The 24,183-nt window shown below is 40.8% G+C and overlaps 2 protein-coding genes across 3 annotated transcripts in view; both read right to left on the reverse strand.

The window, feature by feature from the left end:
* Nucleotides 1-125: 125 nt before the first annotated feature.
* Nucleotides 126-1,930, reverse strand: LOC103151194 (LIM domain-containing protein 1-like). Its single transcript, XM_007571112.2, has one exon. The coding sequence runs from the start codon at nucleotides 1,330-1,332 to the stop codon at nucleotides 187-189; it is 1,146 nt and encodes a 381-aa protein (XP_007571174.1). The 5' UTR covers nucleotides 1,333-1,930; the 3' UTR covers nucleotides 126-186.
* A 4,499-nt stretch (nucleotides 1,931-6,429) lies between these two features.
* Nucleotides 6,430-24,183, reverse strand: part of LOC103151195 (probable leucine--tRNA ligase, mitochondrial) — a 36,761-nt gene continuing 19,007 nt past the window's right edge. For both annotated transcript variants that reach the window (XM_007571114.1, XM_007571113.1), the window contains exons 9-21: nucleotides 23,799-23,958; nucleotides 23,413-23,517; nucleotides 22,991-23,106; nucleotides 22,585-22,868; nucleotides 18,073-18,171; nucleotides 14,510-14,647; nucleotides 14,325-14,428; nucleotides 13,382-13,561; nucleotides 13,009-13,178; nucleotides 11,518-11,595; nucleotides 11,308-11,419; nucleotides 9,608-9,735; nucleotides 6,430-6,811 (exon numbers count right to left, since the gene is read on the reverse strand). In XM_007571114.1, coding sequence (XP_007571176.1) covers nucleotides 6,632-6,811; nucleotides 9,608-9,735; nucleotides 11,308-11,419; nucleotides 11,518-11,595; nucleotides 13,009-13,178; nucleotides 13,382-13,561; nucleotides 14,325-14,428; nucleotides 14,510-14,647; nucleotides 18,073-18,171; nucleotides 22,585-22,868; nucleotides 22,991-23,106; nucleotides 23,413-23,517; nucleotides 23,799-23,958 — 1,854 coding nt within the window. In that variant the 3' untranslated portion in view covers nucleotides 6,430-6,631. The remainder of the gene's footprint in view (nucleotides 6,812-9,607; nucleotides 9,736-11,307; nucleotides 11,420-11,517; nucleotides 11,596-13,008; nucleotides 13,179-13,381; nucleotides 13,562-14,324; nucleotides 14,429-14,509; nucleotides 14,648-18,072; nucleotides 18,172-22,584; nucleotides 22,869-22,990; nucleotides 23,107-23,412; nucleotides 23,518-23,798; nucleotides 23,959-24,183) is intronic.

Genomic DNA, 24,183 nt, shown 5'->3' on the forward strand with positions numbered 1-24,183 from the left:
AAGAAGGATTATTGTCTAGCAGACTAAAATAAAAATTGAATTTATCAGTAAAAACATAGGACATTGTGAAAACATACAGGACATTTGTTTATGTGTGACATGTGGCAGTCAGTGTGTATAATATGAAATATGAAATCAAAAACAAATGGGTTTGTGTCCATGAATGTGAGTGGGTGCTTTTGTCATTCAGATGGTGATAAACTGACAGAAACCCCCTTGTTGGTGTCGGCTAGTCTTACCAAAGTAGTCCGATTTTGGCTGGGCATCCATCTCTTTTTCCAGTTGTTTCGTAAGTGCCTCTAGTTTGATTTCAGCTGCAGAGGGCCCCTGCTCCAGCGGCTGCACAGGCTGAGCGGTAGAAGGTATCTGGACAGGTTTAGGGGAGGACGGACCTCCAGGACCATCGCTGATGACCTGCATGGCCTGTACGCCACCAGGCATTTGGCTCCGAGCTGTTAGCTGGTTCTTAGAGGCACATGGGGCTGCAGAGGTCACCTGGGCTTTAGGTTGAGGCATTTCTGGGACAAAGGAAGTGGCTGCAGGACCATTGTGGTTAACAGATTGTAAGTAATGACTCACAGGCTGCTGCACATGATAGTCAGCATCACCTGTGAAAGTGGTCAAAGGAAAGGAAGGGATGCCCTCTGATGATGGAGCACCAATGGGCTCTCCAGTCCAAGCCCTGGCTGTTCCAGCAGAGCACAGTGGACTCTGATTGGTTGCTTGTGAAGGACTGACAGTGTTAGATGTGTGCAGGCGCTGAGGCTGATGGTGGGATGTGCTGCTGCTCCCTGAGAGAGTGGGGGGCAGCTTGCCCTCTCTGGATGGGGAGACAGGGTGCAAAGCACTGGTAACTGGACTTCCGCAACTTGGCATGGAAGAGTTACTGTGATGGGAGGAATGTGGCTCTAAGCGCTCGTTATCATAATTGCTTCCGTAGCCGTACGCCCTGCTGGCTGGAGCTTCAGCCTGAACACACTGGTTCACCGGCACGGCGCTCGGAACCGGGCCCGACAGGATCGGGGGCTTCGCCGCCGCTTCCCCCGGCTGCCTGTAGCTGTTGATGGGCGGTCTGTCCTTGGTGTAATGAGCGCCGCCGTGGTGACCTCCGTTCATTTTAATCACCTGGTTGCTTTTTGCCATCTCCTCTTGCTGTTTCTGCATGTGTATTTTGGTCATTTTGGAGGCAAAAACCCTCCTAGTCTCTTCAAAGTCCGGGTTATTTCCTGCATCCCTCCTCATTCGAAACAAGCCATCTCTGGATGCTTCATACATGTTTAAGTCTTCGATAAACTTACTCGCTTCGAGTCCCAAATCCTCGTATTTATCCATTTTGTGTAAGAACACCGAACCGCTTGCTGTGATAAAGTTACAAGAAGTTATATATGAATCAAAAACGTCCGTAGGAAGAGTGATACCTCCAGAGTTTGAAGTCTTGACACACACAGAGATAAAAAAAACCCCAACCCGAACAAAGTCAAAACTACTTTAAATTAATCCCAACCTCGTTGTATTTCTAACTGAATCATCCGCGGGAAGAAAAAAGAAAAAGTTTTCCCTCGGTGAATCCGACAGTTCAGCCTCGAAGAAGCCGCCGTCTGTCTGTCTGACTGAGCAGATCCCGGATCAGATACTCTGACTGGACAGGACGACCCCTCAGCCGTTTGCCCCCTCCTTCTCCGCCTCCACCTCCTCCTCCGGTTTCACGGTCCCAGCGGGAAACATTCAGACAAAACTTTGTCCTCTGCGCTTCAAACGAAGATGAAGAAGAAGGGGGAAAAAAAAGTCCACCACGTTTGTTAAAGACAAATAAACACTTGGCTAAGGTCAGGGCGGTTAACGGATAGGACTCGTTAGCCGCTGTTACCGCTGTTGAAAGGAGCCATACGTGGCCACCGGACGACAGTTAGGACACAAAGCACAGAACTGTGTTTTTAAAGGCGCAGTACTCGCATTAAACGCGACTGAAAAAATATCACTTTCCTTATCTGTCCTAACCGAATTAGCTTTACCGACAGACAAAAAGTCACCATGTAACTAAAGAAATGCCTTCATTTTTTTTTTTTTTTTTAAGTTTCCCCAATGTAAAAAATGTGTTGCGTTTATGTATTCAGTCGTCTGACACCCCTAAATAAAATTCAGGGCTTCACTTGCTTTCAGAAATCACGTCTTAAACTTGTTATTAGAGTCCTTCTCCTCGCAGAAGTTTGTTAAAACATTAGTGAACTAACAATACAAAGATATGATCACACCAAAAAGTTTTAGGGATGAAGTTATAACCCAAGTACCTTTAGTTACCTCGGGATACTGTTTTATAACCTAAAGACACTTTAGGTTATATTTTCGAGCTCTGTCGAGAATCTGACAGAGCTGTGTTCAAACCATCATCCAAATAAGGAATGATGTTTTGCTCAGGTGTGATTCACCTGAGCAAAACATCAGCACAATGCAAATGCACTTTTAATTTTTTTACAAGTTCACATTTTGAAAGTCATTTATTATTTCACTTTATGAATTGCCCCCTATAATAGTTATGTACTTCTGGTGGTAATATGAATAGTTTTGCAAGGCAGTGTTCATCCATTTGATTAATAAAATGCTCCAAACTTAGCCACTCCTACACACATTTTTCCCCATATTGCTCTGGAATAGGGAGGTGTACTTTAAATTGCAAGGCAACTCTGGCACACACACACACACACACACACACACACACACACACACTTGAATATTGTTTGTGAGATATTTCAACTTTGCAGTAGTGGATTTTTTCCCCTTTTAATAAAAGCTCAGAAAGCTAAAAAAAAAAATAAAATAAAAGTTTTGCATGAAAAGTTTAAAAACAGCATGATGAGTTTACAAACTGCTACATTCATACATGCAAATATGTCACAAATTTAAGCAAACAGGATGTCAAGGAGGCCTAGGCCTTGGCCAGTGGTTAGATTAAAATAGTTTACACCACAAGACTTGACTATCCATGTAAAGAAGATGCAAAGACAATAAAACTTTTAAGAGTGTGTGCAGACATCATCCTAAGAATTTGCTCCTTCTGCCTAACCACAGGCTAGTTATCATTCAGAAGTTAATCAAACAATAAAATAAAAAATAGATTGTGATCACTGCATTTATATATCATATAAACGTTTTTTAACCAAACTATATTAAAAATGTTGAAACGAGGTGCTCAGATTGTGCTTTCACAAACATTGGATACTAGCTATTTATTGTAAACTGAATATTTTGCGTAAAACATAAATATACACAAATGTGGAAAAATAAGAGAAACCACTTAAAACAACAAGTTGAACTTATTCTCAAATTTAACTGTAGATTTCTCAGACTACACACATTAACTCATAAATGTAGATGTATCTCCCCAAAAAAGAGAGAATAAGTTTAGACAGATTAAATTGTCCTAATTTTAAAGGAGAAATTTTGCAGCAGAAACATTAGAAAGAAGCAATATTAATCCAGTTGTCAATAGACATGATTTGCAGATTGATTACAAAAGATGAAAACAGTTAAAATTGCTCAAAGTATCAGGAGAAAAAAAGTCCACAGCATTATATATAAATCATGTGCACTGAGGGCAGATGATTTATTTCTTTTGAAACCGACTGTTTTGTTAGTTTAATTATACAGGGTAAAAGTCATATTATCTGTGTCAAAACATTGTTGTGGTTTCACTCTTCATATCCTGAATATTTGGCAATTTAACAGGGGTGCGGACACCTTTAAGAGTCACTATATTTCAAGATACATTCACACAGTTTTGGTACTGAGGACTTGAAAATGCTGTCAAAAACAACAACAACAACAACAAACTACATGCCCTGTATAAATATAGATTCCAGTGCAAAACAGAACACATATGGATATTATGGACAACATGTGGGATATTGTTGCTTTAGAATTTTACAAGTTTGCATCTACTCAGTTTGTATTTACTTAGCTTTATCCTGAACGCAGTTAAGGGAATAGCTACAATTTGCTTAGACAGTGACGTCAGGAACATCCTCAGAGGATCAAACAGTCCTCCTTGCGGTCAGCCTCCCGCTTAATGAGCTATAGCATTACTGTGCCCTCCTGTGGGAATGCATAAGACAGTCCAGAAACTAAACTGGCGCAGTGAAGGGTGACTGGGACTGCACTGCTGCATGCCCCACCCTTTCTCTTTTCTTTTTCTTTGTCTCTTAAGAGTTTCTCAAGAGGAAAGGAAGTGATTTACTTTAACACACTAAAGATAACTCATGGTGCACAAGGCTACGGCTGGGGTTTGAAGACAAAGTGAGTCACTGGCAGCACTTCCCTGTTCAAAGTTGTCATGGAAACTGCAGAACTGACAAAAAGTGTTAAATGGTATGGCGGAGGCCGACGGTGACAAAATTAACTGTCAGAAGAAATGCATCACTGCAGCTTAGGCCTTATTTCTTAAAATGAGAAGAAACATTTTCAATTTTAACTTGTAGCCTGGGATTTTCTGGCAGCTCTAAACAATCCAAAATAGTCGCATAAACTAATGCGACTCATAAAGTGTTGCATTGGTATACGAGTTGCGACAATGACTCGAAATAAATCAGATGTTGGCTTAAAAAAAAGAAAGATTGTGTGTGGACTTTATTTTTATTCCACAAAATCAATTCTGGACGTTGAAAGAAAACAAAAATTTGAGATGACGGAAGATAAAGAGCCTCTATCTTTGGCCTTTCCATTTTGTGCTGTGACAGCATTTGGCTGAGCTTAGGTGTGCATATTTATCAGAGAGAATAGCTAAAACAGGTTTGGCTCTGGTTCTCTTATTCCTGGCCTTTCTTCCTGTTATTCTGTCCGTCCTGAAAGCGCTTCCTGTCACCTGATGGTGGGTGATAAATCACAGAAATATGAAAAGAGGCTAAAGGAATGTTCTGCTTTTCTCTCTCTCCCTTTCTCTCTGCAGTTTGTTTTGGGCAAATACAGTTCACAAAATGACACACAAGCGTAATTTGAGACGACAAAATTGTTAAAATGCTGATATTAGAAAATTCTTGTGTGGGATGCAAACTTTCAGGACACACCTACAAAAAAAAAAATCCTGTGGGTACTGAAAGGTTGTGAAAGACAAACGCTTGCATATATCAGATGACTGCTTACTCACACAGGCTTTAAAGATAGGCCAGTGGGTGGGCACGCAGATAGATTTCAGCGCCTCCGGCTTGTGGGCTCTTTGAGTGCAACGCTAATGGCCAAGTCATGGTGGCCCACTGCCACACAGACACAGAGCTAATGAACAGGCGCCGCCGGTGATGGGGCACTGAGCAGCTATGGATAATCAAGATGTGATGGCAGAGTAAAAACAGACACCCCCCCCAACCCCCATATTAGTTAAATCCCACTCACCTTTTGATGGCAGCAGGGTTGGACAGGCAGAACCCAACAGCGCTTCTTAAAACCCAAACAGCAGCTCACGTACAAGAATATTCAGACACTTTGAACGTTTTTTTTTCCAGAAATTAACTCAAAATTGCGGAGAACAACAACGTCTAATGAGAATAATCCGATGGACAAACTTCTGATCTGATGATCAAACTGATGATCTGATGACATTTTTGTTTCAAAACCGATTATCAGAAAAATGTATCCCCATCTGTGTCCATCCTTCTGACTCCCCTAAATAAAAGTCATCACAGATAATTATTAAACAGAAGCCACTTGTTTTGAAATTTAGTCTCAGCATAAACCCAACAGTTTGGTAACGGTCCACAGCTAACAACAGCTGTAGGCTGTGCGCTTAACAAACTTGGTAGCAAGAAGAAAGCCATTCCCATAATGAAACATGGCGGTGATGGCAGCATTATACTATCGTGATCATTACTAACTTTTAATAGAAGGATAAGGGAAGCTGTTCAGAGTTGATGGATGGAGTTAAATACAGAACAATCCTGAAAGAAAAACCTGCAGAGACAGCTAAAGACTTGTGACTGGGGAGGAGATCCCCCTTCCAGCAGCAGGTTAATGTCCCTAAACATACAACCAGAGCTATGATGGAAACATTGAGATCAAAGCAAACCCAAACCCAACCGAGAACCTCTGGGAAAGCTTGAAAATAAATGTTCACAGACATCCTCCAATCCATCTAACTGACTTTAAGCTATTTTGCAAAGGAGGATGTGCAAAAAAAGGAGGATGTGCAAAAATGTGAGGCTTTAGAAGTGCACTCCATGTTGCTCAGAATAGCTTTTCAGCACTGATAAGGGATATCTATACTTGGCTGAGAAGCAGCCCAAACAGGGAGGTGTGAAATGGTGGCACAGAAGAGGTTATACATTTGATGAATGTGTGAAGGACGTCCGAGTTCGACACTTGGGTTCATAATTTATCAACAGAGGTTGAGTAAAACTGAAGGCTTTCTGAACCTATCCTGGTCAGGTTTGCAAAGATTATCCACACTCCGTTTGTTGAATGTTTTATTAAAAACTGTAAAATATAAATAAAATGTTCTTGGAGGACATTTACCTTGATACTTTTAACAGACCAACATACCTTCTCTCTCATATAATATCAAAATATCAACATTATTTGTCAGTCTGTGGGTGCAGCAGGAAGGCACCGCCCGCCAGGTGCTGCACACAATCTGGTAAACACCCACACATCATTCATTAACCAGGAAGTTGATGAGGGGAGTCCTGGTAGAGAGGATGGCTTTCTTGATGTCACGCTCACTCAGATACTTCTGTCCGATGGGGCTCTCCATCACCAGCTGCTGGACCCGGGCGGGATCTTTGGACACCTGCAGAGGGATGGTCACCGTGCCACAGCGCTTGTTGTTTATCTGAGGGCAGGAAACAGAAGGTAAGCGATGAGAGAATGTTCCAGTTCTTCCTGTGAAAGGTTTTCATCATCTGGCAAACATTCGACCCGATGGATCTGTACCTAAACTCTTTCTTGGAAAAAAACACCACCCTCTAAAATAACACACTCCATCTCCATGTCTGCATATGCAGCGCACTCTTTCAAACACGTAGTTAGTGGTAGGTATGGGAAGGCCACTTGGTCATGTGTGCTCAGAGGCAAGTGCATGCGTGCGCATGGTGAATGTGATCACGTCTCTGGAAGTGCTTACAAATTAATGGTGTGTGGATGCATGGATGTTTCCGAGGCCCCTCAGCTCAGCCACGGCCTCTATTCTCCCTTGGGTTTGTCCCACGTATTTGGGACAGGCCCAAGTGCATGATTAGAAGAAAGAGGGCGCGAGGAATCCCACAACAGACAGTTGAGTCCAAGGGAAAACCAGCCTCATTATCCTCGATGACTGGGAGTTCAAACGTGTGCGCTTACGCCAAGTTTGGAAAAGGGGGAATATCGGGAGATCTTGACCTCAGTCAGACCCACTCAGGAAAATAAAGGAAGTAAAATCTAAGTTTTATGATTAAAATCAATGCAGAGCACAGGGTACCCATCTGATGAACCATAATCAAATATCACTATGTGTCTAGATCGATTCTATACTCTTTAGAAATGAAAAACAGCAGAATATTATTTTCCTCTGCTTCCACTCATGGTTATTGGTAGCTAAAAGCTTAAGTAAAAAAGACAAGAAAATTGAAAAATCAGTGTAGATTGTTCAGACTAATAGTCTTCAACTTGTGGCTCCAGAGTCTCACACCATTTGGTCAAAAAAGGCTACAGAACCAGGCAATGTATGAGCATAAGTATAATCACAAATGACATTATATTTAATGATGTGGGTTAAAGAGCTCTGCAGTGGGACTTTCTTGTAAAGCAGATTTCTGCAAATGTTTCCTATGCCTTCTACAAAATCTTTTCAAGTTTTTCTTCAAACACTGGCTGATAGTCCCACTTTCTCTTCAGAATCAAACATTTTTTTCAGAGGAATGTCTTTTTTTTATTTGTTTGTTTCTTCATCCACTCAACCCTGACCTATAAAAGACTCAATCTTGAAAAAGAAAAATGTTTTTGCCGAAGCGCTTTTAGCTGGAAGCTTGAAATAAAATGCAACTAAAGATTGATACATCTCTAAACTCCTGTGTAAGGTCTTTGCAACTTTTCTCTTCTGTTTCCAAAATACATTATTTTTAGATATGATTTATCGGCCACAAATAGTTTCATTTCAGACCTAAAACAATTCCTTTTGTTTTCACACTGTCAACATGCTGCCATAGGTAGGTGCAAGAACTGGATAAAAAAAAAAGTGAAAAGGCAGCCAGAAGGAAAATAACTTTTGCAGACCTTCAGAAAGTCAGAAGGGCTCATTTTATTTTATTTTTTTCATGGAAGTGTACTGGCCAAATTACTCCTACAGAGTTCTGACTGATAATAAAAGCTCCAAATCTGCACATATGACACACACACATATATTCCTTCACAAGGCAAAACAAAAGTTTATTTTAATTTCCTGGACCAATTTGTCCATTCATGCTGGATCCCATTGCTTTACCTGCTAATTTGCCTTTTCCTAAGGGAGTCTAAACTTAAACCTTCATTGAATCTAACCAGAAAACAAGTTTGAAGCTTTAAAACTGAATAATTTACACCACGTCGTGGACATCCTTTTTAAGCCTCGTGAGGAAGACACACCCTTGTGATGTGACAGATTTAGGTCTCCACAACATGAGTAGTAACTAAGCCACACACCCACAAAAATTTTCACTGTTTTCGAGTTCACAGTCAAACCAAAAAAATAAATAAAAACTTCAAAGAGGAAATACCAGTGAGGAATAACACCGCAATTCTGTTGCAGACCTAATTACGACCAACACGTCTGTTTAGTTTAAACTGCACCGCTTGCCCTGCTGGCACATAAACTGACACACGCAGGTATTTGCATTAATGTAGTCACGTGCACACTCAGGCTAATTATAGTCTCTGTTGAAAATTACAGAGTTTGAATGTAATCATGAGCTGAAATGTTGGCGAGTTTGAGGGGAAAATGACTAAGGTTTTTGGTGTTCAAGAAAAAACTATATTTAGAATAGAAATTACTCAAAAATACACTCAAAGAGTTTGCTTGACCTCTTTATTTATTAAACTGGTTCCTGTAATGGCAATTAATTAGAGCAATTTAGTGTTTGTGTTGCCAAAGTACATCAAACAGATTATATGTACCCGATTTGTAAATTGGACTATTAAAAAGAGGTTTGTTAGCATCGGCGTTGTTAACAAACCTGAGCTAATGGACTGTGGAGTTCATTTGGAGGTCCAAAATAACAAATGTATTTCAAAATTAGAGACTCAATCTTATAATATGAAATTTCTTTATATGCTGGACTTTTAAAAAGTAGTTCACTGATACCTTTCAAAGTAAAAGCACCATTATTTCAGGAATTAGGTAACTGAAACATAGTGGCACATTAGTAGATGTACTAAGCAGGTAATAAGAAATGCACAATGTTTTCCTTTCAAAATAAAAAACTCAGTATGTTCCACATTATTAGTGTGAGGAAAATGGGTTTTCCTCACACTAAAACAAGTGGCAGGCACAATTAAAACCCTTTCAGAAAATTTTCTAAGCATCACTCAGACAAAGTTTGTGACTTTTCTTAAATGTTGCTAATAAATCATCAGCGCATCAGTGAGTTCGTCTCTGACAGCGTTCATGCAGTCCTACCAGCACAGACAGCTCCACAAATTCAGGGGCCTTCAGATACTCGGGGTCCACGTTTGGCCAGGGCTGCTGCAAGACATCGCCTCCCCGCAGCAACAGGGGGCTCTGGGGGTTTGTCACTGTGCAAAGACCTGCGGAGGAGAGAACACAGGAGGGCTTTCAGACTAAATATAGAAATGCTGAGGCGCAGGTAAGCAGCTGTTAAATACGTCTTAACAACAGTTTGGGGGAAAATACAAAAAGACGACGTTAAAAGGCTGAAAAACAGCTAAACGTTGCAAACCGTGTTCCTGACTTCCAGTTAAACCAGTGCATCACTCTGCAAGAATGATGCACACACTCGGAGGAAGGATGTGTACTTCCTCCATCCTGAACGGTGTTTGTGTGAGTGCGTGTGTGCGTGCGTGCGTGTGTGCGTGTAAAATTACACAAGCCACCCAGAATGAAAGGCCCAGCACAGCTGAGTGCAGCAGAGGTCGTGTTGGTCTGTCCTGTTTATGAACTGTTTTAGGAACTGAAATGCGTGAGCACAAACAAAACTGAACACACGCTCCTTCCTTCCAGCCATCAGCTGTCAGGTTTTCCAGACTCTGCCCATTAGCTGGACCCGTGCGCTTTTCCAGTGTGTGGAAAGCCCATGTACGTACGTGTGTCAACAACAATAAAGGCTAGGACCCGGCCAAGTTTCCACAAGAGGCACAAAAGGTAACACTAGATTTTCCACTCCATTGTTCGCTCACCACAAAAAGTAAAACAGAACCGACTGCTAAACAGAGAGGTAAATCATTCCAGTTAAAATGTACTAAACAGACGTGGACACATCTCTTAGCACCGCTGGTAAAGAACTGTAAAGGTTTGTGAAATGATTGCTGTAGCGTAATCTCCATAGTTAGAACAATCCACCCTTTAACTTAAACACAGTTATTCAGAGAAAAACAATCCTTCAGTAAGAAAATGAATTACGAAAATTACACGACATAAATATTGCTCTTCCACAACTACACTTTTCTTCAATTCTTGATTTATTCTTGATTTTTTTTAAGTACCAGTAGTCAAGGTTCTCAAAACTTCTAACTTCTGGTTTCTCTGGGTTTTAAACTTGGACCCGTTTCTAATGTCCACTATCCACAAAGCTGGGCGAGATCCTACAGAACCCTCCAGTGAAGAAGATAATAGGGAAGGTAAACAAATTTCCAAAGTCCTCTGTTACAGAACAGCAAGCAAAAAGGATGGATATATGGAAAAGCACAGTTAAACATAGAGGAGGATCTGTGATGCTGTGGGATGAGGACCTAAAATTGCAAGGTTGACTATTTCTACAATTGTTGTGAGATTAAGCTTCTGCAATAAAAAGATGAATCTATATTAAGGATTTTTGCACATCTTTCACTGAATGTGCCAATAACTGTGAATGGCACTGTAATAGTGCTAAACTTTCTATTAGAATATGTATTACTATGCTAGATGTGTTTATCAGATGTTACTTCCTCTGACATTATGCAAAATAACCTAATTTTACTATGAGCTTCCCTAACCAATGATACCTTAAAATGTCATCTGTATTAAAGTGACCCCCCTCCCCCACCTTTGGGACTTTAATCATATAAATATGTTTTAAATTCAGAAGCGCGTCATGGACATGCACACTCCACCACACGTGTGTAAACGGTTGAGCCATAATTAGCAGAAACAATGTCCCTCACCTGCCCAAAGCTCAGAGGCCAAGTGAGGAGCCATGGGTGCCGTCATTATAACAAGGGCAGCCAGAGCTTCCTCAAACTCCACACTGTGCTGCAGGACTCGAACTGTTGCACTCTAATTACCCAGAAAAACATGTTAAAATGTGAGATACGCAGCATGTTTTGAACAGTAACCGAGACAGATTTGTTGAAGATAATGAAGGAGACGCTCACACTCAATGTGTTGGTAAGGCCCATTAGGCGAGAGAGGGCTGCGTTGAACAGAAAGTCTTTAGTGAAGTATGCCGTCACCTGAAAATATGAACACAATAAGCTGATTAGACCAAAAAAATTGGCATTTTGCATTTTATTAATAGACACAGGATGTGTGATATGGATGAAAGAACTTTAGGCTCAGTGTTCCCATTCTGGGGAGAAGAACCCGTTTTTAGAAACGCCCGAGAAGAAGCTTCATCGGTGTGGCTTTTCTGTGAGACGCATCAAAAGACGGCCTCAGCTTTAAGGCCTTTGAGCAAACAGCCTGAGGTCCTTTAAAAGCTCCGAGTCTGACATGCAGAGGGAGGGAGACCCAACCTGGCAGCTGAAGGGGAGCTATTTATAAAGTGTGAAAGGAGACACAGTGGATTTAAAATCAATTTTCATCCTCTTCTGCCGTTGCTCTTTACTCTAGGGGTTTCAGGTTGCGACAGATTCATAAAACACGACCGGGAAACGTGTGATGAGTAACGTATTACTGAGGTGTGATCATGTATATACTTTGTAACTGAGAAACAACAGCCTGTCTGTGCTTACACTTTCTATAAGCATGTCAGGCAAAACTTCTTCCTCCAGAACCACCAGACTAGATTTTTACAAAGTTTTTTACAAGCCTACCTCATGTTGTCAGACAGGTCCTGTTTCAGGGATTTGATAGGCAATCATCAGCCGTGGGACTGTCTCATAAAACAATTAACTATTCTGTTCAAAAACTGCAGTAATCATGATTAATCCATGACTGTTTTCATTGCAATGATGAAATAATCATGTAAAAAAAATACATTTTTATTTACTGAGGCCATCTTTGTCTGACATTAAAATCAATTTGATGATCTATTTAAATGTAACACAAAAGCAAAAACAGAAAAAAAAACATCTTTCTGCATTTACCTCCAATTCCACAAAACAATTATGTGAAATTGCCTTACATTTTAGTAATGCAGTTTAAGGTTCTTTCACTGCTTTTCAAGCATTTGGACTAACTTGAGTCAGGTCTGTTTCAATAGTTATAACCCTCTGACCAGCAAATATGGACTAGAATATCCTATACTAAATGCAACTTAACAAAAAATACACTTATGATCTGTGAATGTTGTATATTTGTTCGCAAAAATAAAATTAAAAAAAATGATGCTTTGATGCATTGCTTGGCATTTCACAAAATCTCCTAAAATCATTTTCTATTTATTCCTAAAATGTTGAGATGCTCTGGAAATTGAAGACTTTTTAAAAGATAATTTGAAGGTTAAATGTCACAGAATATCTGAATAAATAACTTTCTGTAAAAAGAAAAAAAAAATCTGGGAATTCAAATAAGAGCTCATTCCTGCCCCCTGCTGGTAAGACTCACTTTTTAATGACGTGATTAAAAGTTCATTTTTAAAACACAGGAACATTTTAGCCGACATCATTAACAAAATTGGCTAACCAACACTAAAAAACACCCACCTCTTGAATTGCATAGTTCTTGTTTCCCCAGATCTTCTTGACCTCTTCAAGCTCTTTCTTTTTCAGCAGGGAGCCGTTCGGGACTTCACCGAGTTGTCGAGCTCCTCTTAGCTTTGTCACAAGCTGCCAAAGTCGAGTCTGCCAACGCAGAACCCCTGGAAGTGTATCATCTGGAACACGAGGACAGAAAGGATATTCTGACACTTCATGGTAAAGAAAAACCTACGAACTCTGACAATTATGTTGTCAAAAAAAAGACACTTTCTTCAAAAAAATACTCTCACAAAATCACTATGTAATAACCTGACCCTTAATTTAAGTTCATTGATAACTTAATTTATCCGTGTCATTTTGCAGTAGCAGCCAGACTCACTCTTGACGTTCCAGAGGATGTCTTGTTCGGGAGGCGCAGCGTAAAGGATGTAGAGACGGACGGTGTCCAGACCGTACTGCTGCACCACCTCCTGAGGGTCCAGTCCGTTGTGTTTGGACTTGCTCATCTTCTCAAAGGTCACCTCGACTCTGCCACCGCTCAGAGTCACCGGCCCGTTCCCTGGATCATAAGACTTGCCGTTTCAGGAATCTCATTTTTAAGAGCAACAACATCAAACTCATCATGTTAACACATAAAATGTCATGGATTTATATCTATTGTTTGCTCATGCCATATTTAGAAATACTGGATAAAAGAAAACTACAAAGCTTTGAAAAAACACGCAGACCCATTGAATGGTTTTTATGTGGTTTTATGTCTGACAAGCAAAGTACATAGAGTTTTCAAATCTAAAAAAGAACAAAAAAGCAAAAATTGTATTAAGCCCTTAACTTTGAAACCTCTAAATAAAATCCAGTTGCTGTTCTGTGAAGGCTCTACAGGTTCATTTGAGAACTAACAAAGCAACGATAAGATACTGCTAATATCTCACAAGAAAGTGTAATGTGACAAAATGTGATCAGGTTAAGAGACATGAACATCTGATCAGTTATTGTATGATCAGATAAGGGATTTCTGGTTATTCAATTTCTAAGCTGTAGACTGAATACCCTTAATTATTTATGTAATATTTTAGGTTTAGTAACTTATTTTGTTAATTTTGTAGTCAGGTTACAATATCACTAAGTTGGAAATAAGTACAGGAAAGTACAATTAAACAAAAATGGCTTACTAATAAAAACATGTAGAAAACAGAAAAGAGTAAAAAAAAAAAAGACCTCTTTGTTTTATTTGCTGAACTCCATGAACAGAAGCTCTCTTCACCCATCTATTAAAAACACATCACATCAACAAACACGCAGCAGATCGAGGTGCAGCGTACCTGTGAACTCGATTTCCTCTTTCTTCAAATACTGCCCGCTGCCTGCCAGCTTAAATGTCTGACCTTTGATCAGACCTTGTACCAGAAGTTTTGAAAACGGCTCCCTGCAGAGCAGAAAGTTCATAAGCTGATGTGCAAATTAAATATACGTGCATGCCAGGAGAAGATATGCAAATGCAGTCCACCTGTGAGTCACAAGGCCTTGATCCCTGCAGAAATGGCAGAGGAAGCGGGCGTAATACAGGTGCATGACGGCGTGTTCCTTCCCGCCGATGTATATGTCCACTGGAAGCCAGTGATCGGCTAGCTGAGGCTCAAACGGTCTGCAGAGAGAAGGGACAAACTTTGTTTGTTACTCTCCCAGTCTATGAAAACAATGATTCGTTTGTCCTAATAAGTGATTCGATTAAGAACAACTGTTTAATGTAAACTTTCATCACTTAAAGAAATAAAATTGCGAAAAGCAATTATTTTTTGATTCTTCTACAAAGATATGCTAAAACAGAACAAACAGATTAGCTGGTAACCATAGAGACACTATTAATCATTGTATCAAGGTCATGTTTTCATCCTATTTAGAGTTAGTGTTGGGTGCCTTCAAACTGTTCACCAGCCATTAGGGCTATTGAAAAAGAACAAAAAACCCATGCTGCTGGGTTGTTTTGGATTGTTGTGTCCATTAAACCCAACACTGACCACAGAGAGCAAAGTGGAGAGCTGCCTGAGCAGCTGAGAGTCATGTTAAGGGTTAAGGCTACAAAACCTCCACAGGACCTCTAAGAAGTTTCATGTTCCTGTGAACACAGCTTGGGACTGTAGCCAACCTCCCAGGATGTTTACTCAAGAGGAAATGCAACTCCCGGTAGATCAGACAGATTGGCAGAGAGAAATTCAAGGACCCAATCCACTTGAGCTGAACTCCAAGGTCAAGGCACATCACTTTCCGATCGCAACATCCGTCCAATTACAAAACACAGCAGTCTTCGTGGAAGAAGACCCAAGAGAGCTCCACTATTATCAAAAAAACACAGGAAATAAACACAATGGATGCCAATAAGCCACAACATTTAGGGAAGAATATCTATTGGTTTGATGAGAAAAAAAAAGTATTCTTCAGACAAGTCAGATCAGCTCAACGTTTACAAAGTAAACATTAAGTTTATTGAAGCTTTCTCAGTTTAGTTTAGGGGTTGAGTTGCTGCTTCTTGGAACAGAGAAGCCTTTATTTGAGCATTAAGTCTCCAAACTTCACACAATCATGGCTGAGAATAAATCAATGCTCTGCGAGCCCGTTGAGTCTCGTTCGACTTGGATACGGGATGAAGAACGAGTGACGACTAAACCTTTTCAGCTTCAAGTCATTTCACAAATGGGTTTTAATGTTTTATTCGGATTGCTTTTCGATTGGTGCCAGCAAATTTGTGTGCATCTGCAAGTCCAAACTCTGAGGAACAATACATTACATATTATGTCTTAGAAGTATCTTCTATTGAGATAAAAGAGAAATCAGCGGTCCTGTGCAGCTACTCTAATATACCAATCATATGTAAATCAGCAGGTCCAAACAAGGAAATTGCTTGGCAGTTTGCTGAAGTGCAGCACTCAGGTGTTTGTGAACATAAAAGCAAAGAAGGACAGACTAGAGCGACAATTTTAGCCAAACAACTGTTGCTACCCATCAATCGGCGAAAAGTTAGAAATAACATACACACGGAAATTCATGACAACTGTAAATCTTTCCAGAGGTAGATGTTCAAGTAAGATAACACCAGGATCAGACTGCACAATGTGCAAAGTTATAAGCAAAACCCCAGCAGAAACACCTCAGATTGATTAGACCTCATTAGAAATCTTTATTTATCAAAAACACACAGGAAAATGTCTCAACTGTGAAGAGCTGATGACTTGGACGTGTGTAGCCTTGACAGGACGTAGGCAGCTGTCAGTGAACATGTTGACCATGAACTCTTCTGTATATACCAAAGTATTTAAAAGAAGTCAAATGTAAGGCCACCTTTCCAACAGCTGAAGCTCAAGTCAGGTCATTCGACAATGACACGGCCCTGAGGAGAGCAGCTAATCTATAACAGGATGGCAAAAAAAAAAGAGAAAGGATTCCAGGTGTGATAATGGCCCAGTCAAAGGTTGGACTTAAACCTGGACAAAAATATGATTGAAACAATCAGAAAGCTCTGCATAAATGAATGGTCGCAATCTCCAATGAACTTAAATGGAGGACATTTATATAATTTAATAGTTCGACAAGCAGCAGAATCATTAAAAATGAAAGGGGAGTGAATTTGATGCTTAGATTTAACTAAAACATTTATTTTATGAATAGTGCTGCTGAATTATTCACTGGAGGGGTAGGAAACTAGTCATAATAATATGTCCATAAATTTATTGCAATGCATTTGCATGTGAGCGTGGCCACAGACATTCCCAGGCTCGTCCTGCAGAGGGCAGGCTGATTCTGACGCACAGACAATTCAAGGATCAGCCTGATGCATCGCTCAGCTTAACTGGTTTCACTCTCACAGAGAAAAAGAAGCAAACATGTTAACACTTGAGCCAAACGGTGTCGTTGGATCCTGACAGGTCTGCTGCATGCGGTTAGCCTGGCTCTAGTGATAATCAGCCGTAATGACGCTCTTTTAGGCAGGCTGCTATCCTTTTGTGTCTTTTTTTAACACCAGTCATTTGTCTCCTTCACACCTCTCTGACTCTCACCTTCCCTCTGTGGCCGGTAGGGTCTCTCCAGATGAAAAAAAAAAAAAAGAAATTCCCAAAATGTGAAATTATTCAGCTTGCTTGCAGGAAACCGAACAGCAATACTCAGCCAAACACAGGGCGCCACATAACCCCAAAAAATTTAATCTGTTTCCACAAACTTTGAACATCTCTTATTTCTTTTCATCTTCCTTCCTCTCTGCGTGAAAGGCTCAGCGGGGCTGACTGAAATGCACAAATAGTGTAATTGCTTTTTCTGTTGTGCCATAATCTGCCCAGCTCTCTAAAGCAACAGAGAGAGCAGTCCGTTCTGTTGCAAAGCAGCTTTACTGCGAGGTCAGGGCAATGGGAAATTAATCTCTTTTGTTAAGCTCCGGGTTTTGCTACCATCCCAGCAGGTAATCTCTGGCGGAAGAAAGCGAAACTTTTACTCGAGTTTGTGAGTAAAAGTAAAAGCAGTGTGTGAACATTTAAGGTAAAAAAAAAAAAAAAACCCTGAAAGACAGTTTACAATGCATGTTAATTTACATGATGAAATTGATCAAATTCAATACAATAAAATGTTTCAATATGTTTCATGTTAGAATTTCATCCTTCAAAGTTTTCGCTCTGTTTTTAGTCCAGAATTCACTGTATCAAAATAAAAGTTAACTGAATTTATTGCAGACATTTCCAGTGTGATCAGGTTCTATGAACTCATGTAACCACTAATAGATGGGTGGATGAATTAACAAACAAAAGGCTGTGAATGATAAATTGATGATTTATCAATGAATGAATGGATCATTGCGAATAACCAGTCGGTGGAGGGATTTTCTTTTTCTGTACCCAATTTGGAAAATACTTCAAATCTAAACATTACAAACTGAGGAACCCTGAACAATAAAAAAATATTTTGTTTGAGTCAAGCTTGTGTGTGCATGCAGAGAAAACAGAGAATGCATTCAGATTCAAAACAGAAAGATGCATGGTGACCACGTGGACGTTCATTTGATAGGGGTGAGGAAATGGCACGAACCTGTCCCTGTTGTGAGGGTCTGTGTATCTGAAATAATACCAGGCCGAATCCACAAACGTGTCCATGGTGTCGGTCTCCCGCCTGGCAGGGCCCTTGCATCTATCAGGGGAGGGGGAAAAAAAAACACAGAGAGTTGGCAGAAGCGGGGCAACAGTTAATATTAGTTGGACAAATCAGAGCGAACGAATGAGCCGTGTTTTGGGGCTCAGACAAACTTGTGTGTTCGATGTTCTAAAGCCGATTCCATCTGGCTGAAAGGGTCACGTCTCTGCAGAACAGCACGGCTGAAGCCCGACTGGCAGCACGGCTCTGTTCCCGTGCCCCGACTAACAGGCTGTGCTAACAGGACAGGCCTCATTTCTGATTGGGTGTTTGAGTTGGAAATGCCGCCTCGTGGCTCCTTTCTATCCAAGCCAAACCGCACTTTGGATGTACAACATGAATCTGCCAGCAGCCCTTCCACAGTGCAGGGAAGGACGCTGAGAAAGACGTTCAGAAAGAAGAGCTTCTGAAGGGGTTCTTCTTTCTTCTTTTATTTTTTATTTATTTTTTTGTTTGTTTTTGCTTTGAAATTAAAGCATTTCATGGAACAGTGCGTGTCTGCCTTTTTAGTTTATAATGAGTCTCAGCTGATTTCAAATCGCAGTCCCAGAAAGATAAACAGAAAAACAGCTCAGGGCTCCACCACAGAGCGAGGAGCGGCTGGTGCAGCTTCCTGCACCGTCTGTGTCACTGTCTGTCCAACATTTCCCGTCTCACAGCGAAACTTTTAAATCACATATTCACCAACAGACTCACTGGGAGACACAAATGCCTCGACCACCTACCATACCAGTCTATAATAAGGATGTAATGATGAGGTAAGAGCTGATGGTTGCCAGGCAACAAGGCTAAGGTGTAGCAAGGTTAATGTTTGGAAGCCAGGTGTTGTTTCATGGGAAGAAATCACTGCAGTTTAACAAAGAACCAGTCATCAATAATAAAAAAAGCAAAGTTCCTTAAATAAAAAAAATTACTAAAGTATGCATGAAGTTGCATTTGTAAAGATCTTTCTTATTTTAAAGACCAATTGATTACTACATTACAGATAAAGCTTTCTTGAAAAAGTAATTAATATCCTTTAACTTTATTAAAACCATAAAACATCACTTAACGATTTATTGGTTTTATGTAATAAAACAACACAAGTAAAAAGTAATTGTAAAGTGTACGGAAAATGATTTGAAATGATTTGCGAATGAAAATGTGACAGCTGTGACGTACATTTGTGTTCAGTCCCCTTTACTCTGATACCCCTATATAAAATCCAGTGCAATCAGTTGCCTTTAGAAATTGCCTATCCGTCACTGCCACCCAGCTAAACAGACTGAGTAAGGAGAGCATTAATCAGGGAAGCAGCTAAAAGTCCCACTGTTACTCTGGAGGAGCTGCAGAGATTCACAGATCAGATGGGAGAACTTGTTAAAAATCTGGTTTTGATGGAAGAGTAGCAGAATGAAGGGTTTTGTTGAAAGAAAAACTACAACAGGAAACTAAAGCTGCACATCACCCTGAACATATCATCCTCAAAGAGATACATGGTAATGGCAGAATCATGATGTAGGGATGTTTTTAGTTAGTAAGAACAGGGAAACTATTCAGATTTGAAAAGAAATGGATGAAGCCAAACAAATGACAATCTTAGAAAAGAACTGTTCAGCTTTATTAGGACTAATAAAGAGGTTCACTTTCTAGCAGGACAACGGCTGTAAACATACAGACAGAGTTAGACTGAAAGGCTTCAATCAAAGCACACTCATGCAGGAATGTCCCATTTATGGCCCAGAGATAAATATAGTCCAAAATGTTCTCAAATACTTTGTTGAATATGATTGAGTTTGAGAATTTTTCAAAGAACAAAAGATTCACCATCTCAAGATGTGCAAAGCTGGGAGAAAGATACGCAAAAAGAAGCTTGACTCAGCACTCTTCAGCACTACTGCACGTTTCATTTTTATTTGTAAAACATCTGAAACCCATGTTTTTATTAATATCTTTCGGAAGTCTATCACATACCACTTCAATAAAATAAATTAAAGTTTGATGTTGTAACGTGACAAAGTGTGAAATACTTTTCCAAGTCACAGTACTTGTCTCTCCAGAACAGATGACCAAACAGAAAGGCTTTCTGTCTGCTGACACCAGTCCTCTAAGCTCTGAGAGGATCCCAACACCTAAACTAGCTAACTAAATCTGTGTGTCCATAAGTATTTAAAGAGTGCCTTTAGAGTACGAGCCAGAAAGAGCCAAAAGGCTCTCGAACAGATGCGGAAAAGGAGGCAGATGCCCACTCTATAAAACTCCTCTTCCCAGAGAAAACAGAGCTCCATCTGTTGTGTGTCTGTGAGCCTGCCTACCCCAATGTGTTGGTGCTCTGCAGACCAGGTGGTCTCTCTGTTTACCTGTGGATCCATAAAGCTCTCACAAACACAAACACACACACACGCGCACACACACGTGCAGGCACGCTCTCCTAATCAGGCGAAAGCTGAAGCAGGGTTCAGTTGGCAGGCTAATTTACAGATCTGCGGAGGGTCGGAGACGAGATGAGCGCGCAGGAAATGACTTCCTCAAGGACAGATAAAACCGCTTCTTTCACCAACCCCGCTCGTCTGCGCCCCACTCAAACTTTAATTGGACACAGTCCATGAGTGAAGGGAACAAATTTCGACAGACACTTAACAACTGAGGGGGAGACGGGCGGAGGGGAGATAACGGCGTCTTCGCCGATTATTACCATCAATCATTGCTGATGGGGAGCAATTCTAACAACTTTAGAGTAAACACAATCTGATGACTTGTGCCATCTGCAACTGAGTAGGCCTTTGTTTTAATCAACATGGAGCCCTGACGGTGATTAGTCGTATTCAGAGAGGAATTCCCATGTCAGCGAGGGACTCCAGAGGCGCCAGAGGAGTAGTCGTCGTGCATTTCCAAACACATCCACCGAGTCGCTGAGTGGAGAATGAGCGTGTGCGTGCGCGCGCGCGTGTGTGTGTGTGTGTGTGAGATGATGTCTATGTGCAGGGGGTTCATGTGTGTGCATGTTCTCCCTCTGTGTGCCGCTTTCGAGGCACAGCTGGCTTACGTAACCTCCGACATCATCTCATGCGGCCCCTGTCACACATGCCAATCATTGCATAAGCCAGTCTGAACAAAAAGCATTAATCACACAATTTGCAGACTCTCTGTCAGCGCCCCATGTTCTTGTAAAGCCGCCTGACAGCAGGCTCGTTTTGTCGGAGCCGGTCTCCTGAGGAAACACAGGAAATGCAGAGCAGAGACAGTCACCGGAGAGGGTTCACACATAATTCAATTCTGACTAACAGAACTCTGCATAATTTCCCCGATCACTCATGTTGTGCAAAAAAAAAATAAACAAGACGGACTCCCATAAACAATATCAAGCGTCTAAATGGGGCTTCTGTGCACTAATGCCTGCAATACTTTGGGATAAAGCGATGATATGATAATTTATTTAAAACCTCTTTAGGGGGATGATTTACTGCTGAGTAAAGACCTCGGGACATGAAGAGCCATCGGATTAAATTTATCCAGACAAGATATTAAAGATATTTGTAAGTAGAAAAGATAATTGACCTGCAAGTGACTGAATCTGAAGTGTGTTATTTTACTGATTCACGGAGCCTCTTGTTCTGCAAAGCCTTGCAAACACAACCCTACACTTCAATGAATTGTACAGTAAAATAGTATTAGTTATGATTTATCAACAGAACTAGACAAAATATGTGATATATTAAAATGTGATTATGGCACTTTGAAGTGGATCGTGGATTTACTCCGTTCAAAAAGCAAAGTACGTTTATTTTTAAGAAGTCATTTTAAGGAATCATTGGAAAGATTGAAAAAATAAGACTGGGATCAGATTAAGTCAAACATAAATATCCCACTAACATATATAAAAAATGTTTGATATCAAAGTTTGAATAAAAGAGCAATATTGATTCTCTTTGTCATAGGAGAAGTTTATTAAGATGCTACAGCCTTTGCTTTGGTTCACACCAATTATTTTGCCTTCTTTACTCACCAGCGACTCACTTCAAATGAAGCATCTTCCACTCTTGGCCTAAGACTGGTGCATATCAGGCACTCACATGAAGGCAGTTCACACAACGCCGAGGACAGCAAACAATATTTGCATATCAAATAAGCCTCACGTAGTCTGATGCGCTTCTCCCCTTTTTGCCTGTTCTCGTTCTCTATCTTATTAAGTGAAATAACAAAGCAAAATAAACAACAACAAAAAAAAAAAACAGAAAAAAAAAGCCTCCGTCAACTGTGACACTGATCTCATCTTTTGTATTAAAGAGCGGTGCATAGATTTGGGCTGATCATGAATTTCACCACTCTGATAAATAAAAGAGAAAATCAAGTTGTTGAGTGGAACAACTGATGGAGCAAAAAGTTATTTAGACCATTCTCTTTAGGAGATTAAAAATATGAATCTCCCACCTGGGACACTTGCAGTTGACCCAATCATGAACAGCTCCCAAAGGCGACGCTCCTTTTCCTGTGAGAGGCGGCGTCTTCGGCAGAGTAACCGGTAACTCCTCCTCAGGGACGGCGACGGCACCGCAGGAGTCGCAGTGCACCACTGGGATGGGCGTGCCCCAGTAACGCTGTCTGGATATCAGCCAGTCTCTGAGCTTGGAGCTGGTAAGATGGCCCCCGACTCCCTGCTCTCTGGCCTTCTGGGTAATGGACTGCAACGCCTGCTCCCTGGTGAAGTCTGAGAACTACAACACCGAGATCACAAAAGATAATAAATAAACGATTTTGTCTTTCTAAACAGTAAGACAAAATGAACTGGAGAGCTGTTCTTATGGACATCGTCATTATCAGCATCGTCGCTGCTGACCTTCTGAGAGTTAATCAGAGTTTGTGTTCCGTCTTTGTGGGTTTTCAGCACCGTGGTCCAATTCAGATACAGTGCTCTGGCCACAGACAGGTCTTCCTCACTCACATCTGGAAGACCTGTCACAACAGGAGCAACATTAATTAGAAACAAGACCAAAAATACTTGGTGAAATTTTGTGTTTTTGCAGTGCAGTAATCAATAAATGGCTGTATATATAAAAGTTGTTACAAATTTTCTTGCACAACAGACTTCAATAGCAAAAAGGAGAAGCTGCCCCAAGAGTAATCACTTCAACACAAACACCCTCTGGTGCTTTTTGTCTTGCTTGGAACAAACATACAGTAATATAAATTTTTCAGAAGATTAACAACAGCCTGTTCTACATGTAGCAGCCAGCAGCAGACACGAGCCCCAGAACTCACCGATCACAGCGTCCAGATAGTCATCGAACGCCTCCTTGTGGGAGATCACCACAGGAACCTCCTGGCCGGTGAACCGGTTGAGAGCAGTGACCTCTGTTAGGCAGTCTGGATAGAAAACACAGAGAGGATGAGGAGTTAGAAAGTTCTTGCTTCAAATATTCACACCTTTTCAAAACACTAATTAACACAGCATTGCATTGAAGCTGCACAAACATATGGTTAATGTTCAACATCAACATTTTTATTCAAGACAACAATAGACTGGAACATTTCCAAGAGTTGTCTCATGTTCTGCAGTGAAGTGCCTCAACGTGCAAATAGTGACAAAAAAAATACTTAAAGGGTGTCCCACACGACATCTAATGAATGTTTGGGGTCAGACTAACCTCGCCCAGGCTGAAACGCTTGCTGTAGGAGCGAGCGGACTGAGCTGCTGCCATGCAGGAGCCTGTGGGAGGGCAGGATGGCCAGGTAAGCTGCTCCGTACACCATCTCTGGGGCAGAGCAGTAAGCTGACAGGGTCTCACCTGTCTCCTTACCGTTGACCTGTAAAGTAAGAATAAATAGGAGTAAATAAGATCTGCAAAGTAATATTTGGAAACCTTCCACCCCCTGCTGCTTTTCTAACTTCAGTTTGTTTGTTTGTTTGTTTTTCTACAATACTGCTGAAACGATTATACCAACCACAACTTGGAGAGAAAATAAGGTTTTATAAGTCACTCAGTATCAGTGATTCAATCTCCACCTCTTGTTCTTATTTTTAGATACTTT

The sequence above is a fragment of the Poecilia formosa genome, unplaced genomic scaffold (genome assembly GCF_000485575.1).
Source record: "Poecilia formosa unplaced genomic scaffold, Poecilia_formosa-5.1.2 Scaffold273, whole genome shotgun sequence".
Taxonomy (NCBI): Eukaryota; Metazoa; Chordata; class Actinopteri; order Cyprinodontiformes; family Poeciliidae; genus Poecilia; species Poecilia formosa.

Excerpts from the sequence above, each read along its gene's own strand:
- LOC103151194 (XM_007571112.2), bottom strand. The coding sequence starts at position 1,332 with ATGGATAAATACGAGGATTTGGGACTCGAAGCGAGTAAGTTTATCGAA.